Raw genomic sequence first — 16,721 nt, 5'->3', positions numbered from 1 at the left:
ATAGCAATACTCTATCTGAGAAAAAAATATATATATATATGTTCTTGCTAACCTGAAAAAATAAATTATTTGAGCTTTGTACCTAATTCATAATTTTCAGATAATGAATATTGAGGTGATATATTTATATGCACAGAACAATGCCTAGAGACACATTCTAAGTGTAAGTGGCATTCTTAAATGCCAGTGCTCTCCACAATTCTAATCTCAGTTCACTGCTCTTTGAATTCTGTGTTTTCATATTATCTTATCAATACATTAATCATTGCAGTAATCACTGCACACTGTAATTATTTATTTACTGGACACATCCTAGTTTCCTTCTGTCAATTACCATTCTGGTTTCAAATTTATTTCTCATCCTTCCCTCAGTGTTCTCTGTATTTGAGGAACTGACATTTCCCAGGTTTCCTCACCCTTTCAGTCGCATGTACATTCTGCAATGGTAAACACTGGCTGAGGGAAAGCATAATAAGCAAGATTATTTCTGGTCTCTCTCTCTCTGAAGGGATCTCCCACAGCAGAGAGTCTTTTTTATGGTTTTTTTATGGCTGACATTTTGATGCTCCCATTAGACAGTTCTGGCTCTCTCCAAGGAGCCCCCAATAGCTCACTGAATCCAGTAGACCTCTGGTTATGGGCTCTGGTTCTGGACTCTGGTGGTATAAACATTTTCTCCTTCTGCCCTTCTAGGCCTAATGGCGGAAGAGGTTTTCTGATGTTACTAACATCTAGGTTTCTGCACTGTCCTTTATTTGATATTTTAGCTCTTCCAATACGAGGATAATTAACTATTAAGAGCTGTATTTAATTCTAGGTTGAGTAACTGATAATGGTTTGTCCTTTCCTTGATGGACCCTAACTGATAAAACTAATAAACTGACTTCTGATACTATTATTAGTGTATGAAATTCTGATGTGAATAAATGCATGACACATACTTGTTGACTAATCAAACTATAGCAAGGGAGATTGAGGGAACAGCCTTGTAGAGGCAGAGGAAGGAACCTCATGACCTATACATACTAAGATATCACATAATCATTTTAGAACCAAAGGTTCCTCAGTTTAGGTCCCAAACAAACTTCTCTATGGATAGTGTAATACTCATAATGTAGAAAAGAGAGATCTAATTTTGGATAATTTAATCTTTTTTTCATCTCCAAATACTAGGGAAATAACAGTTTACAAGACAATGTCTCTACCATAAGAGAGGTTAAAATTTAGTGGTGGGAATATACAATGAGCAGATTAAGTACATTAGTAGGAAAAACACTAAATATTATAAGAAAGAGCCCATAATTGTAGCAGAGTTTATAGACAGGGCTTTAAGCCCAGTTAAAATAAAAAAAAAAAGCTTCTTAGTTGAGATGACATTTAAGTTAGGACTTAAAGTATGCGTACAAGATAGACAGGGCAAAATGAGGGAAAGACGTCACCCAGAGTAAATGAACAGCATGCACACAGCTAACAGAGTCAAATGCAGAAATCCAAATTCTCTAGATTGACTGGGGTAATTTTGTCAGTGCACTCAAGTATGCATCTGTAACACTGTGTGTTCTTATGTGTGCATGGAATGTTTGTTCATGGAGCATAAGAAATTGTGTAGACATATACACACATCTGTATGTGTATATCAGAGAATGTTTACATTGCTACAAGATTTTATATGACTACATGCACAAGCATTCATGCTACATGTCAGTTTGGTATATTTTTCCTGTAAGATGTGTACTTATGTGTTTTCCAGTAAAGGTGAGTGTGAAAACTGCTCATCAAGAAATGAACGATAAGTAACACAGGAAATTCAACCCTCGTCTCTTAATTTAAAATACAGAGTGACATTCAGAAGGGCAAGGGATAGCACAAGTGTGAGATTTTAAAGTGTGATTGTTGGACACAGTAATTATTCAAAGAATGTGCTTAATTAATGTATGCTACAAGACAGCAGTTGAGTGATTATTGTACATGAGCAACTGTTATTTATTCTGCTTTGTGGGTTATTAGTGGGGACTCAAAAATATGACAAAGGAATTTCAGAAGCTGTTAGATGGTAGCACCGCTTATCTATGTGCTCCCACTCAAGAGATATGGTGAGGTGAGCTCTTTGGGGTGGACACATAGAGGAAATACTTTGAGAAAGAGGTTTTGGGATTAGTGAAACTGGAGAAGAAAGGATATTATATCTTCTAAAACCTCTTTCTTGAGTCAGTTTGAGGGTGCTACATACTTCCTAAGTGTCTTGGGTACAGGAGTTTGAAGCGATTTCCATAGAATGGCTACGTTCATTGCCAGATCCAAACAGGGGGCTTGTAGGCATTTGCTGTTCTGTCAATAAATTTCCTTCTTTTCATTCACAGGCAGGGATTTTAGCTGTCATCTCTGACTCTCTGTTTCACAATGTTTTCCAGTTCTGTGCAATCACTGCCACAATGGTCTCTTACTCGATTTTTTTCTTAACTTCATTGTTTCCATCAACTTCAGTTCTTTATCCATCACCTCAATATAATTACAGCAAGCTCCTCTGACTATACCCAAGTTAGACTTTGCCTAATCAGTTCTCTCTCTCTCTCTCTCTATATATATATATACACATGTGAATCAATTTTCTACATTTCCCTATTTATTATGTCACTCTTATATGCAAGAAACTTCAGTGATTTTTGCTCAAAACAATAGCTATTTTTCTTACTTCATCTGGTCTCTGCATCAGAGACCTAATTTTATATCATCCTGCCTCTTTTAAATGTCCATATTCTCCTCTATCAACTTGACCTAACATGCTGATGCCTAAATCTCAGCCTTTTAATCTGCTGTTTACTCACATAAACAAAATCAGTTGTTTTCAATATTGATTGCTAATAATTTTTATTCATAAAAATTGTATATATTTATGAATGCACACATATTATATATATAGAAAGAGAATAAAATCACTACCACTAAAAACAATAAAACGTGTATGTTTATAGAAACAGAGCTGAACAAAGAGATTTATTATTTATCAGGTAGTGTGATAAAGTCTTTACAGGTATCAATTCAATTAGTTCTTACAAAAATCCTTTAAGGAAAATAAATATGATAAATCTATCATATGTACAGCTTAATGGAATTATAAATATGTTTCAGGTCACAGAGGTAGCAGATTAAGTGCAGATGAAAACCAAGACAGCCAGTTCACATGCCTTAGAGATAATTCTCTATTAATACCATTGAAAACGTTAAGAGAAAGTTCAAGGTTTGGCCCTTGATTGGTCTCTAGGAAGCCCCATCTCCACTTCATTATAAATCATAAAAATATGTTGTTTAAAATAAGTAGAAGTGAACTACAGTCACCAAATGAGCTATATCCTGAGTTCATACAAATAATAGCCTATACAGAACTTCTAATTTGAGTCCTAACATACCTCTACACACCACCAACAATCCTCTTACATCTCCAAAGAGTACCTCCATTGCCCTCCCTTTCTGTAAAGACATTGTCTTATTCTAGAGACGATTTTGCCTTCCTAGGAGTAACTACCCCACTAAAGCCACCCACAAGTTCTCTCTTTTCTTGCAGGATTGCAAGAAAGTATCTTCTCTGTCCTTAAACTCCCATTCTCCAACATTCTCATTTCCATCAGAAATGGTGTGTCCTTTTGGCTGAATCAGGGTAAAATATAAAGACAGAAAAAGAATACAATGATATTTCTTAGCATATTTCTTTATTTTATTTTTATCATGCAGTAACCGAATCAGCAGGCAGGATACTGCTCTTCTCCCCAACCTCCCCCATCTAAAGGAGATGAGATTTTGGGACATAGGTACAAACATAGTGGACGGGGAACTCAGTGGTCCTTGTGGGCTACAGCATTAACCACAGCATTTGTTAGTTCCTGCCAAGAAGCCTGTATCTGTAGGGTAAACTCCTCGCTGAAGTGGGTTGCCAAAACAATCAATATCACGTTGCCTAAGAGCTGGGGAGGGAGTGAAGATAAAAAGAAAATGGTACATAGTGAATAGAAGGCCTCAAGCTGGACTTGCAGTAAATAGATACAACACTTACATCCTTTTTGACCAGAGTTTGAGCAACTCTCACCATTATGGGCTAGACATGAGCTTCAATATGACTGGCAGCCCTGCACCTCCCATTGTGTCCTATCCTTCTCTTACTTGCTATGCCAACTCACTACCCCAGCATATTGTGATTAATTGTTTCACTTTTTTAGAGACTCCGTCCTTTTAAAAAGTAGGATAATAGTACTTCAAGGAACAGTAATGGATAGGATAAGTCCCCAGTCATCACACACATACAATTTTCCCAAACACTCATAACAAAGAATCCTGTACCATGCGTACAAAAGTATACCATCATCATTCAGAGGGAAACAATCCTCTTTTTAACAGTTTCCCACTACTCTGTTCAGTTGATCTTTTTCTAACCTCCAGGACTATGCAGAAAAGTGTCTATTAATTTTCATAGAAAATTTCACTGACAAAAGGAAAGATGTTATTTTCTCTATCTCAACTTCTGTTCCCTCATCCAAAAACACTCAGTTTGATTTTGGCCAGAATTTTTTATGAGATGTGTTTTTCAGAGCTATCAAATGGTAAGTGGCCCTCCATTATTCATAGTCCTTGCTCTACCAAATTTTAGTTATGTTATTTACAACAACATAACTCTCAAAATCCCACTGCTGAAATATCATATCCCATAGCTGACTCATAGCACAAGAGAAAGCCACCTCTGCTTTCAAAAGTACCCATAGTGCAAATATCTAAGGGTAAAGAAGAAAGCGTGAGTGTACTTAGCACTCACCAGGAAGTTCTCAGGGTCCACGTGCAGCTTGTTACAGTGCAGGTCACTCAGTGTAGCAAAGGTGCCTTTGAGGTCATCCATGAGCATAACAGCTTTTCCGAAGATCAGCACCTTCTTGCCATGTGCCTTGACTTTAGGGTTGCCCATTATTGCACAGTCAGAGCCCAGATAGCCAAAACTTCCAAAGTGCCTCTGGGTCCATGGGTAGACAACCAGGAGACTGTGTGATAGTAATAATCACAGAGCAGGTGCAAAGTCAGACTATGTAAGACAACGGGCTAATCCCTCTTTCAGAAACACTTTCTGCCTTTCTGCACCTTGCCCCGGCTTCCGGTACCTACCTGCCCAGAGTCTCACCTCCAGCCTTCTCACCTTAACCTTGCTTCACAGGCTATTGGCAGCAGCCTTCTTGTCAGCAGTGAAATGCACTACAGTGTCAGATCTGGGATTTTCCCGGTGATCACAGATGAGCCAGAAGCATGCCTGCACTGCTGCTTCATGTGTGGCTTTTCATTTCTCCTCTCTGGCCCCCAGCCCTTTGCCTCTCCCAGTGAAATGAATCTGTTGACCAACGCTTTGCCTTTCCCAGTGAAATGAATCTATTGGTCAAGGGTGGGTTGTGACTCCAGGGGTGGGGTTTGGGCAAGGAAGTTTTGCAAGATGGACATTCGAGTTTCTGATAGAATCCGGGTGGCCTTCTCAGGGGAACTTTGCTGTTCAGGCTTAATTTGAAACTTTACTTCTTTCCCCTCTATTTTCCTACACTACTCCCACCATCCAGTGTGCAGTTTATTTCTCAAGGAGTCCGCCAGCGGCCGCCAATAACCTGAATGCTGACAAATAGGAATAAGTTACAACTGAAAAGGATAAGAATTATGAATATCTTAGCAATCAATTCCTGGATCAGGAGTTGTGACAATGTAACAACGTGTTATCCTGTTATTCATCCAGGCTTTATGTGGAAGAAGCCATAGCCTTTCTTGGTTTTCAATTCTCTTGAGACTACATTGAGTATACAACTTCATCACTTTTTTTTCTTTAATTTTTATTTTTGAGATGGAGTCCTGCTTTGTCACCCAGGCTGGAGTGCAGTGGCGCGATCTCCGCTCACTGAAAGCTCTGCCTCCCGGGTTCACGCCATTCTCCCGCCTCAGTCTCCCGAGTAGCTGGGACTACAGGTGCCCACCACCATGTCTGGCTAATTTTTTGTATTTTTAGTAGAGACGGGGTTTCACCATGTTAGCCAGGATGGTCTTGATCTCCTGACCTCGGGATCCGCCCACCTCAGCCTCCTAAAGTGCTGGGATTACAGGTGTGAGCCACCACGACCTGCCAATTTCATCACTTTTTAGAATAGAAATAAACACCTCTATCCAGCATCAATTTGGAAGAAAGCAGAATAAGAACAAACTAGGGAAGTAAGGGGAAAACTGGGTTTTATTACCGAGTTTTTTAATCCATTTAGTAGTCAGTGTACTTATCTGAACAAAGGAGATTTCCTCTGAATCACTGAACAACAGTCCATGTCAAATCCTACATATCTACAAAATTATGCGAGAACATCTAATAGTGTTGGGGGAGAAGTGTGCTGCTCTGTTCAAGCAAGAGGATAGAAGATTCCATGGCCCGTGCTGGGCATTAGGTCATTTGTGTCTGGCACGGGCTTGATCTACAGTCTAATGCTGTGTTAAACTTGTCTTTATATCTAATCAGGCAGAGACATTCTTCACTGACAATATTCCACAGGCTGCTGCACGTGTCTCATGTGCTGCACATCTCATGCATCTCAAACAAGCAATTTCAGGAATAGACAGGGCACACTTCCACCGGCAGAGAGAATCACAGTTTATTTTATATTCTTAAGGCTTATTGTCCTCATACTTAGAGGTTCAGGATGCTGGTTTGTGTGCTACCCCTGAGATAAATCCTTACAAGAAATAAAGTTTAGGAAATCACCCCCATGTGTATTTCAAGGAGACTCTAAATTTCAAAGAGTTAAACCCAATATATTAAAGCTGCATTTCTGATATTAGAGACACAATATTTTAGTCTACTTGATATAGTTGAGAGGCAGTTATCTGTTTTACTTAGGAACATGGGGAAAGTTTGTAGTGACAAACAGAGTTTGAGGCAAAACCAAGATTATCTTTAAGAGTAAAGATCGATGATATGAAGAAAAAGAAGTGGCAACTTTGACTATATGCAGGAAACATATTTATATTAAGTTGTGGGGACTGGCCTGAGAGGAAACTTCAGGTCATGTCCTTTAATGGCCCTAAAACTCATTCCCAAAAGAACTTCTGTTCATTGCCATACCTCATATCCTTAGGTACATACATCTAAAACCCTGCGTACCAGTGAACAGCTGCCCCATCTTTCCGTCAGCCAACCAGGAATTCAGCAGTTACTGCTAACTTCCACTTTTCTCTCACCTGCTCCAGGAAAAGTGACCTGCAGTCACTTTCCTGGAAGTATTGATTCTTTCTTGTTTGTGGCTGTTTCCCGTTTCCAATTGTTTTCCATGATTATTGCTTCTACTGTGATCTATAGACTCTTACATCATCAATACCAGGTTATCATTGCAGTTGTCAACTTCTGTTGCATTTTATGCATTAATTCAACAAATACATATTAGGTTCCATATGTCATCCATTAAGTTTCATTCATATGCCATCCATTTTTCTTCATTCTGAGAATCTTACATGAACTAGACAGACAGATTCTCTGGTCTAATGGTGCCCTCACTATAGTGAGCAGAGGAGACCAGCATACATACTAAAAGAAATGAATGAATAAGAGATTTCAGATGGCATTATATGACTTGAAGAAACTGCGTATTGTATCTACAACCATCTGGCCTTTGAGAAACCTGACAAAAGCAAGCAATGGGGAAAGGATTTTCAATTTAATAAATGATGGGGGTGAACTGGCTAGCCATATGCTGAAAAATGAAACTGGACTCCTTCCTTATACCTTATCCAAAAATTAACTCCTGATGGATTAGAGACTTAAATGAAAAACCCCACACTATAAAAAGCCTAGAAAAAAATCAAGGCAATACCATTCATGATATAAGCACAGGCACAGATTTCACGACGAAAACATGAAAAGCAATTGCAGCAAAAGCAAAAATTGACAAATGGAATCTAATTAAATTAAAGAGCTCCTGCACAGCAAAAGAAACTACCATCAGAGCGAAAGACAATCCACAGAATGGGAAAAAGTTTTTCCAATCTATTCTTCTGACAAAGGCCTAATATCCAGAGTAAACAAGAAACTTAAGCAACTTTACAAGAAAAAAAAAAAAAAAAAAAAAAACCCCATTAAAACCATGGCACACTTTTACCTATAAAACAAACCTGCATATCCTGTACATGTACCCCTGAATTTAAGGTAACAGTAAATTAAATTAAAAGAAAAAAAAACAAATGCCATGGCAATGTCGGGAAGTTACCCTATATGGCCTAAAAAGAGAAGGCATAAATAATCCAAAACTTGTTTAACATATCATCAAGAAATAACCATAAAAATGAACAACCAGTGGCCCTCGGGGCTGCTCTGCCTATGCAGTAGTCATTTGTTTATTTCTTTACTCTCTTAAGAAATTTGCTTCGACTTAAAAAAAAAAAAAAAAAAAAACGAAAGAAAGAAAGTGCATATTCTGAAATGGTAGTGACTGCATTTGAAGTGGGACCTTTATGATATGATGGAGCCAGGCAGAGACATTTGGAGAAGTTCCTGAAAGAAGGAAGGGCATGTGCCAAATTCTGAGGCTGAGGAGAAAAAAGAAAGAAAGAAAGAAAAAGAATAAAGAACTTTACATTTCACTGTATGTAAAGACATTACAAGGCTAGAGTAAAGCAAGTTGAAGTAAAATAGGAGAAATCAAAGTTAGAGAGAAGGGTGCAGGCTTATTATTTGGATCTTACAGATGAGAGTAGTAGAGTAGGTATTTTATACTGAAACGTAGGGGATGAGGGGAGATTTGCAAACCTGAGATAAACATGGTCTGTAGTCCACTCAAAACCCAAGCTTATTTTTTTCTCCTTCTACATCTGCCTTACTCAGTGCAAGGTGCTACAACAAAATACCAAAGACTGGATGGCTTCAACAACAGAGTTTTTTCTCACATTTCTGAAGGCTGACTCGTGGTCAGGGTTCTCTTCCTGGATTGCAGATGGCTGACTTCTCACTGTGTCCTCACCGGGAGGAAAGAGAAATGGCTTGTCTCTCTGCTTCTGATAAGGAAAATAATTTTATGATGGGGATCTGCTTTTATGAGCTCATCTAAACCTAATTACTCTTCAAAAGCCTCCCCCACAGTTAAGGTCATTGGGAGTTGGGGATTCAGCATGTGAATTTTGAGGAGACACAAACATTAGGTCCATAACACCATCACATTAAACTCTTACTTATAGAGATGCACTAACATCCAACTATACAAAAATTCCATTAAGTAAGCCTTCCAATTAATGTTGTACAAATTCTTCCCACTACATTTTGATCTCACAGTGCTGGTCTGTTGCTCAGACATAACATACTCATGCTGACTTGTGAGCCTCTGCTGATTCATTTCTTACACCTAAGTCCCCACATCCCCCAGAGGCTTACAATGAGGTCTCTCCCTTGAAATGCTGTGACAAATCTGCACACTTGAGGGCATGGGATTAATTTCACTTTCTTAGGCATCCACAAGGGCTGTGAAAAGCTAAGTGCCATTAGTAATAGTATTCCCCTTGATAAAATAGAATTGCTACACTTGACTAAACCTTGACCTCCTAAAGCTTGGAACACTTTCCCTTCATTAAGAACCATCCTTGCTACTCTGCTGCAATCAATCCAGCCCCCAGGTCTTCACTGAACATTTCCCCATCTCTTCCAAAACATCTGTTTCTGAGGAGCCCTGTCCTATAGAGGTCTTTCTTCCCACCAGATTTCTCCTACACCATTTACTCCCACTTGCAGAACTCCCGTGTACAAGTGTCTTTACTGCTTTGTTCTTTTATTTGCTCATCAAAATTCACATCTCATATAAAAATAAATGAGGAGCATGCACACACCACAAACACACACAAGCAGCAGAAATACACATACACACATCCCTCAATATAAACTGTTTGTGGCTCATATATTTAAAAAGATGTAAAAAAAGAGCTGAAGAAAAGCATGTGTGATCTCTTAGCAGAACAGATTTATTATTTGTATTGCTTGCAGAATAAAGCCTATCCTTGAAAGCTCTGCATCATGGGCAGGGGGCTCAGTGGTATCTGGAGGACAGGGCACTGGCCACTCCAGCCACCATCTTCTGCCAGGAAGCCTGCACCTCAGGGGTGAATTCTTTGCCAAAATGGATTGCCAAAACGGTCACCAGCACATTTCCCAGGAGCTGTTGAGATGAAAGGAGAAAACAAAGATGAACCCATAGTGAGCTGAGAGCTCCAGCCTGGCCTCCAGATAACTACACACCCAGCTTCCACCCAGAATCAAGCCTATGTTAACTTCCCTCAAAGCCTGAGATTTTGCCTTCCCATTAAATGCAGGTAGTTGTTCCCCTTGCAGCACTAGTCACTGGACATAATTTAAATCTTGCTATCTTCTTGCCACCATGAACCCTGTATGTTGCAGGCTGAAGACGTTAAAAGAAACATGCTCACACATACACACACACACACACACACAAACTCACAGCTGACTTTCAAAATCTACTCCAGCCCAAATGTTTCAATTGCTCGTCACCCCCGGACATACTTTGCCCCCATCTGGAATTAGAAGACATACGTTTGTAATGAAGCATTAGCAGCATTTTATATGTGTCCAGCTGATACAGGAATAGCCTTAGCAATATATGTTTGGCTACCAAAGTTCCCCACTTTGACTGAGCCATATATGCCTTCTGCCTGCATCTTTTTAATGACCATACTTGTCCTGCCTCCAGATAGATGTTTTAAAACAACAAAAATGAGGGAAAGATGAAAGTTCTTTCTACTGAAATCTAATAAAGAAAAGTCATTTTCCTCATTTCCACCTCTCTATTCTCAAAGTCAAAATTGTCTGTCTAGATTTTTAGAGGCACTCCTTAGGCCCTAAAACATTACCACTGGGTCTCAGCCCAGTTAGTCTTCTGCAGTTTCTTCACTCCCAACCCCAATATCTTCAAATAGCTCACACCCTGTGGGTAGATTCAGCTGTGCTCAGATCAATAGTTGTCTAAGTTGCCTCAAGACTAAAGGCAACAGTGCTGAAACTCCTGGACTCACCCTGAAGTTCTCAGGATCCACATGCAGCTTGTCACAGTGCAGCTCACTCAGCTGGGCAAAGGTGCCCTTGAGATCATCCAGGTTCTTTACGGCATCTCCCAAGGAAGTCAGCACTTTCTTGCCGTGTGCCTTGACCTTGGGGTTGCCCATGATGGCAGAGGCAGAGGACAGGTTGCCAAAGCTGTCAAAGAACCTCTGGGTCCATGGGTAGACAACCAGGAGCCTGTGAGATTGAATAAGAGCAGTTTGAGAGTCAGAAGGTGCCACAAATCCTGAGAAGCAACCTGGACTTTTGCCAGGCACAGGGTCCTTCCTTCCCTCCCTTGTCCTGGTCACCAGAGCCTACCTTCCCAGGGTTTCTCCTCCAGCATCTTCCACATTCAACTTGCCCCACAGGCTGGTGATAGTAGCCTTGTCCTCCTCTGTGAAATGACCCATGGTGTCTGGACTAGGAGCTTATTGATAAGCTCAGATGTTCCAGAAGTGAGTGTGTGGAACTGCTGGAGCGTGCTTCCTTTTATTCTTCATCCCTAGCCAGCTGCCAGCCCCTGGCCTCACCGGATACTCTAAGACTATTGGTCAAGTTTGCCTTGTCAAGGCTATTGGTCAAGGCAAGGCTGGCCAACCCATGGGTGGAGTTTAGCCAGGGACCGTTTCAGACAGATATATGCATTGAGATAGTGTGGGGAAGGGGCCCCCAAGAGGATACTGCTGCTTAATTTTTTATAGCCTTTGCCTTGTTCCAATTCAGTCGTTCCAATTTTTCTCTAATTTATTCTTCCTTTTACCTAGTTTTCTTCTCCCACCATAGAGGATACCAGGACTTCTTTTGTCAGCCTCTTTTGCCTTCTTGTCTTTAGCTCCAGTGAGGCCTGGAGATTAAAGCTAAAGCATGTACCAATTTTTGAAAAGTTCAGGGATTGTGAAATGTGTTTTAGGCATAGGTCCGGGATTTTTGATGGGACAAATCTTAGTCTCTTTCAGTTAGCAGTGGTTTCTAAGGAAAAAGTGCTATACTTCTTTTTGAATATACTGTGACTTTTGCCATTAACTCTTAAGTTCTCAATAGTGCAGTGAAAACAATTCCTATAAAGCCACAGTTTCAGCGCAGTAATAGATTAGTGTTACGTAATATAAGACCTAATGCTTACCTCAATATCTACTTATCCATACCTATTTGAAATAAATCATGACTGTTTCATCTTAGAAAAAATATTTGATTCCATATTCAGGTATGTATGTATACACCAGATGATGTGTATTTATCACTGGATAAGTGTATGTGCTGGCTGATGACCCAGGGTTTTGGTGTAGCTCTTCTATGCTCAGTAAAGATGATGGTAGAATGTTCTTTGGCAGGTACTGTGTATTAGAATTAATTATCTTGTATAAATGCTAGGTTCACTTCTCAGGGAATCTTATTCTAAGACGTAAGACATGCGTGTGCATGGAAAACAACTCTAAAGAGGCAAGGGCTGTTTTTATTGTCTAATAGTCCACACACTATGATAACTTGAATATTAGTGTACTTTAGACAGCTTTATTTCTAACACAGTGCTGTTTCTGACATATTGGACCATTAACAGGGTAGGAAGTATTTATGCTGGTTTTTTGGTTCTGTTTTGCTTTTGGTTAGTTTGTTTTTGTTTTTCTCTGAAAGTGATCCATGATCTCAAACCTTGCTAGATTATAATGCCAGAAGCTCTGGAATTCTGGCTTATCAGAGGCAAGCTGTATCTTCAAGTTAGTTTATCCCCTAAGATATCAGGTTGATTGAAATTATAATAATATTGGTGAAATTCTTTCATCCTTCATGATCCGATGTAAAGCTTATATCTGCTCATTGATAAAGATGGCTAAAAGGCCAGAAAGATACACATTTACCCATGTAACAAGCCTGCACATCCTGCACATGTACCTTGGAAATTAAAATGAAATGAAATAAAATTAAAAGGAAAAAAATGCCATGGCAACATCAGGATGTTATCTTTTATGGTCTAAAAATGGGCAGCATAAATAATCTACCCCTTGTTTAGCATACTATTGAAAAATAACAATAAAAATCGGCAACCAGCAGCCCTTGGGGCTACTCTGCCTATGAAGTAGCCATTAATTTATTCCTTTAATTTTTTATAAACTTGTTTTACTAAAAAAAAAAAAGGAAAAAGAAAGTGCGAATTGTGAAATGGTAGTGAGTGACTGCATTTGAAGTGGGTCCTTTATGATGTGATGGAGCCAGGCAGAAGACGTTTGGAGAAAGAAGTTCCTGAAAGTAGGAAAGGCATGTGGAAAACTCTGAGGCTGAGGAGAAAAAAGAAAGAAAGAAATATAAAGAAAGAACTTGACATTTCACTGTATATAAATACATTACACGCCTAAAATATGTTGAACAAAAAATAGAAATCAAAGTTAGACAGAAGGACTCAGGCTTACTATTTGGGTCTTATAGATGAGAGTAGTAGAGTTGGTATTTTATTCTGAAACACAGGGGACCAGTGGAGATTTGTAAACCTGAGATAAACATGGTTTCTAATCCACTGAACACTGAAGCTTATTTTTTTCTCTTTCTTCATCTGCCTTACTTAGTGCAAGGTGCTATCACAAAATAGCATAGACTGGGTGACTTCAACAACAGAATTTTTTCTCACATTTCTGCTGGTTCCTGGTCAGGGCTCTCTTCCTGGGTTGCAGGTGGCTGACTTCCCACTGTGTCCTCACCGGAAGGAAGAGAAATGGCTAATCTCTCTGCTTCTGATGAGGAAAATAATTCTATGATGGGGATCTGCTCTCATGAGCTCATCTAAACCTGATTACTTTTCCAAAGCCTCCCCCACAAATGGAGCCAATTGGGAGTTGGGGATTCAGCATGTGAATTTTATGGAGACACAAGCGTTAAGTTCATAACACCATCACATTAAACTAAACTCTTGCTTATAAACATGCATTAACTTTCAATTATATAAGAACTCCAGTGAATCTGCCTTCTCAATTAATGTTATACAAATTCTTCACACTACATTTTCATCTGACCGTGCTGGTCTGCTGCTCAGACATGACATGCTGATGCTGACTTGTGAGCCTCTGCTGGCTCATTCCCTTCACCTAAGTCCCCATCTCCCTAGAAGCTTACAATGAGGTCTCCTCCTTGAAATGCTATGACCAGTCTGTACACTTAAGGGCATGGGATTAATTTCACCTCTTTAGGCATGCATCAACACTTAAAACGAAAAGTTCCTTAGTAAAGTAAGGATCACTTCATTGTAATTACCGTGGAAAGAAAAACCTGTTTCCTGCTCTGATCTCTAACACCTCAACCTCTCCACAGAGCCTCACAAGGGCTGAGAAAAGCCAGATGCCATTAGAAATAGTATTGCCCCTAATAAAATAGAATGGTTATCCCTGCCTAAACCTTGACTTCCTAAAGCTTGGAACACTTTTTCTTCGTTGAGCTCCTTCCTCACTGCTGTGCTGCAATCCAGTGAAGGGGGTACAGCCCCCTTCACTGAACCTTTCCCCATCTCTTCCAAACCATCTGTTTCTGAGGAGTCTTGTCCTATAGAGGTCTTTCTTCCCACCAGATTTCTCCTGCACCTTTTACTCCCACTTGCAGAACTCCCATGTACAAGTTTCTTTATTGCCTAGTTCTTTTATTTGCTCATCAAAACCCACATCTCATGTAAACAAAAAAGTGTGGAGTATGCACATGACACAAACACACATAGCCATGTACAAACACACATACACACATCCCTCAACATAAAACCCTTTGTGGCTCATATATTTAAAAAGACATAAAAAAAGAACTGAAGACAACCATGTGTGATCTCTTAGCAGAACAGATTTATTATTTGTATTGCTTGCAGAATAAAGCTTATCGTTGAAAGCTCTGCATCATGGGCAGGGGGCTCAGTGGTATCTGGAGGACAGGGCACTGGCCACTCCAGTCACCATCTTCTGCCAGGAAGCCTGCACCTCAGGGGTGAATTCTTTGCCAAAATGGATTGCCAAAACGGTCACCAGCACATTTCCCAGGAGCTGTTGAGATGAAAGGAGACAACAAAGATGAACCCATAGTGAGCTGAGAGCTCCAGCCTGGCCTCCAGATAACTACACACCTAGCTTCCACCCAGAATCAAGCCTATGTTAACTTCCCTCAAAGCCTGAGATTTTGCCTTCCCATTAAATGCAGGTAGTCGTTCCCCTTGCAGCACTAGTCACTGGCCATAATTTAAATCTTGCCATCTTCTTGCCACCATGAACCCTTTATGCTGTAGGCTGAAAATGTTAAAAGAAACACATGCTCACACACACACACACACACACACACCTGACTTTCAAAATCTACTCCAGCCCAAATGTTTCAATTGTTCCTCACCCCTGGACACACTTTGCCCCCATCTGGAATTAAAGGATATAAGTTTGTAATGAAGCATTAGCAGCATTTTATATGTGTCCAGCTGATACAGGAATAGCCTTAGCAATATATGTTTGGCCACCAAAGTTCCCCACTTTGACTGAGCCAATATATGCCTTCTCCCTGCACCTTTTTAATGACCATACTTGTTCTGCCTCCAGATAGATGTTTTAAAACGAATAACAAAAATGGGGGAAAAATTAAAGTTCTTTCTACAGGAATCTAATAAAGAAAAGTCATTTGCCTCATTTCCACATCTCTTTTCTCAAAGTCAAAATTGTCCGTCTAGATTTTTAGAGGCACTCCTTAGGCCCTAAAACATTACCACTGGGTCTCAGCCCAGTTAGTCTTCTGCAGTTTCTTCACTCCCAACCCCAGTATCTTCAAACAGCTCACACCCTGCGGGTAGATTCAGCTGTGCTCAGATCAATACTCAGTTGTCTAAGTTGCCTCAAGACTAAAGGCAACAGGGCTGAAACATCTCCTGGACTCACCCTGAAGTTCTCAGGATCCACATGCAGCTTGTCACAGTGCAGTTCACTCAGCTGGGCAAAGGTGCCCTTGAGATCATCCAGGTTCTTTATGGCATCTCCCAAGGAAGTCAGCACCTTCTTGCCATGTGCCTTGACCTTGGGGTTGCCCATGATGGCAGAGGCAGAGGACAGGTTGCCAAAGCTGTCAAAGAACCTCTGGGTCCATGGGTAGACAACCAGGAGCCTGTGAGATTGACAAGAGCACTTTGACAGCCAGAAGGTGCCACAAATCCTGAGAAGCAACCTGGACTTTTGCCAGGCACAGGGTCCTTCCTTCCCTCCCTTGTCCTGGTCACCAGAGCCTACCTTCCCAGGGTTTCTCCTCCAGCATCTTCCACATTCAACTTGCCCCACAGGCTTGTGATAGTAGCCTTGTCCTCCTCTGTGAAATGACCCATGGCGTCTGGACTAGGAGCTTATTGATAACCTCAGACGTTCCAGAAGCGAGTGTGTGGAACTGCTGGAGGGTGCTTCCTTTTATTCTTCATCCCTAGCCAGCCGCCGGCCCCTGGCCTCACCGGATACTCTAAGACTATTGGTCAAGTTTTCCTTGTCAAGGCTATTGGTCAAGGCAAGGCTGGCCAACCCATGGGTGGAGTTTAGCCAGGGACCGTTTCAGACAGATATATGCATTGAGATAGTGTGGGGAAGGGGCCCCCAAGAGGATACTGCTGCTGAATTTTTTTTGTAGCCTTTGCCTTGTTCCAGTTCAGTCA

The 16,721-nt window shown here is 40.5% G+C and overlaps 3 protein-coding genes across 3 annotated transcripts; all 3 read right to left on the bottom strand.

Moving 5' to 3' along the window:
* Positions 1-3,830: 3,830 nt before the first annotated feature.
* LOC100441478 (hemoglobin subunit epsilon-4-like) lies at positions 3,831-7,175 on the bottom strand. The gene is given in 5 exon segments (XM_003777829.4): positions 3,831-3,959; positions 4,802-5,021; positions 5,143-5,173; positions 5,176-5,229; positions 7,157-7,175. Coding segments are annotated over 5 exon segments (453 nt in total).
* Positions 7,176-9,972: 2,797 nt separating this feature from the next.
* On the bottom strand, positions 9,973-11,559 carry LOC100439631 (hemoglobin subunit gamma). Its single transcript, XM_002822130.6, has 3 exons — positions 11,405-11,559; positions 11,059-11,281; positions 9,973-10,187 (listed from the first exon to the last, which is right to left on the bottom strand). Exons 1-3 carry the CDS (start codon positions 11,494-11,496, stop codon positions 10,059-10,061), a joined length of 444 nt encoding a protein of 147 aa, XP_002822176.1. The 5' UTR covers positions 11,497-11,559; the 3' UTR covers positions 9,973-10,058.
* Positions 11,560-14,876: 3,317 nt separating this feature from the next.
* Positions 14,877-16,456, bottom strand: LOC100438895 (hemoglobin subunit gamma-1). Its single transcript, XM_002822128.6, has 3 exons — positions 16,312-16,456; positions 15,967-16,189; positions 14,877-15,093 (listed from the first exon to the last, which is right to left on the bottom strand). Exons 1-3 carry the CDS (start codon positions 16,401-16,403, stop codon positions 14,965-14,967), a joined length of 444 nt encoding a protein of 147 aa, XP_002822174.1. The 5' UTR covers positions 16,404-16,456; the 3' UTR covers positions 14,877-14,964.
* Positions 16,457-16,721: the final 265 nt, after the last annotated feature.

This window comes from Pongo abelii, chromosome 9, assembly GCF_028885655.2.
Source record: "Pongo abelii isolate AG06213 chromosome 9, NHGRI_mPonAbe1-v2.0_pri, whole genome shotgun sequence".
NCBI lineage: Eukaryota > Metazoa > Chordata > Mammalia > Primates > Hominidae > Pongo > Pongo abelii.
Note: the sequence above shows the minus strand (reverse complement) of the source record. Positions and strands in the feature narration are given on the sequence as shown.

Excerpts from the sequence above, each read along its gene's own strand:
- LOC100439631 (XM_002822130.6), bottom strand. The coding sequence starts at position 11,496 with ATGGGTCATTTCACAGAGGAGGACAAGGCTACTATCACCAGCCTGTGG. Across the intron at positions 11,282-11,404 it reads GGAGGAGAAACCCTGGGAAG|GCTCCTGGTTGTCTACCCAT; the intron begins GTAGGCTCTGGT and ends TCAATCTCACAG. Across the intron at positions 10,188-11,058 it reads TGGATCCTGAGAACTTCAGG|CTCCTGGGAAATGTGCTGGT; the intron begins GTGAGTCCAGGA and ends TCATCTCAACAG.
- LOC100438895 (XM_002822128.6), bottom strand. The coding sequence starts at position 16,403 with ATGGGTCATTTCACAGAGGAGGACAAGGCTACTATCACAAGCCTGTGG. Across the intron at positions 16,190-16,311 it reads GGAGGAGAAACCCTGGGAAG|GCTCCTGGTTGTCTACCCAT; the intron begins GTAGGCTCTGGT and ends TCAATCTCACAG. Across the intron at positions 15,094-15,966 it reads TGGATCCTGAGAACTTCAGG|CTCCTGGGAAATGTGCTGGT; the intron begins GTGAGTCCAGGA and ends TCATCTCAACAG.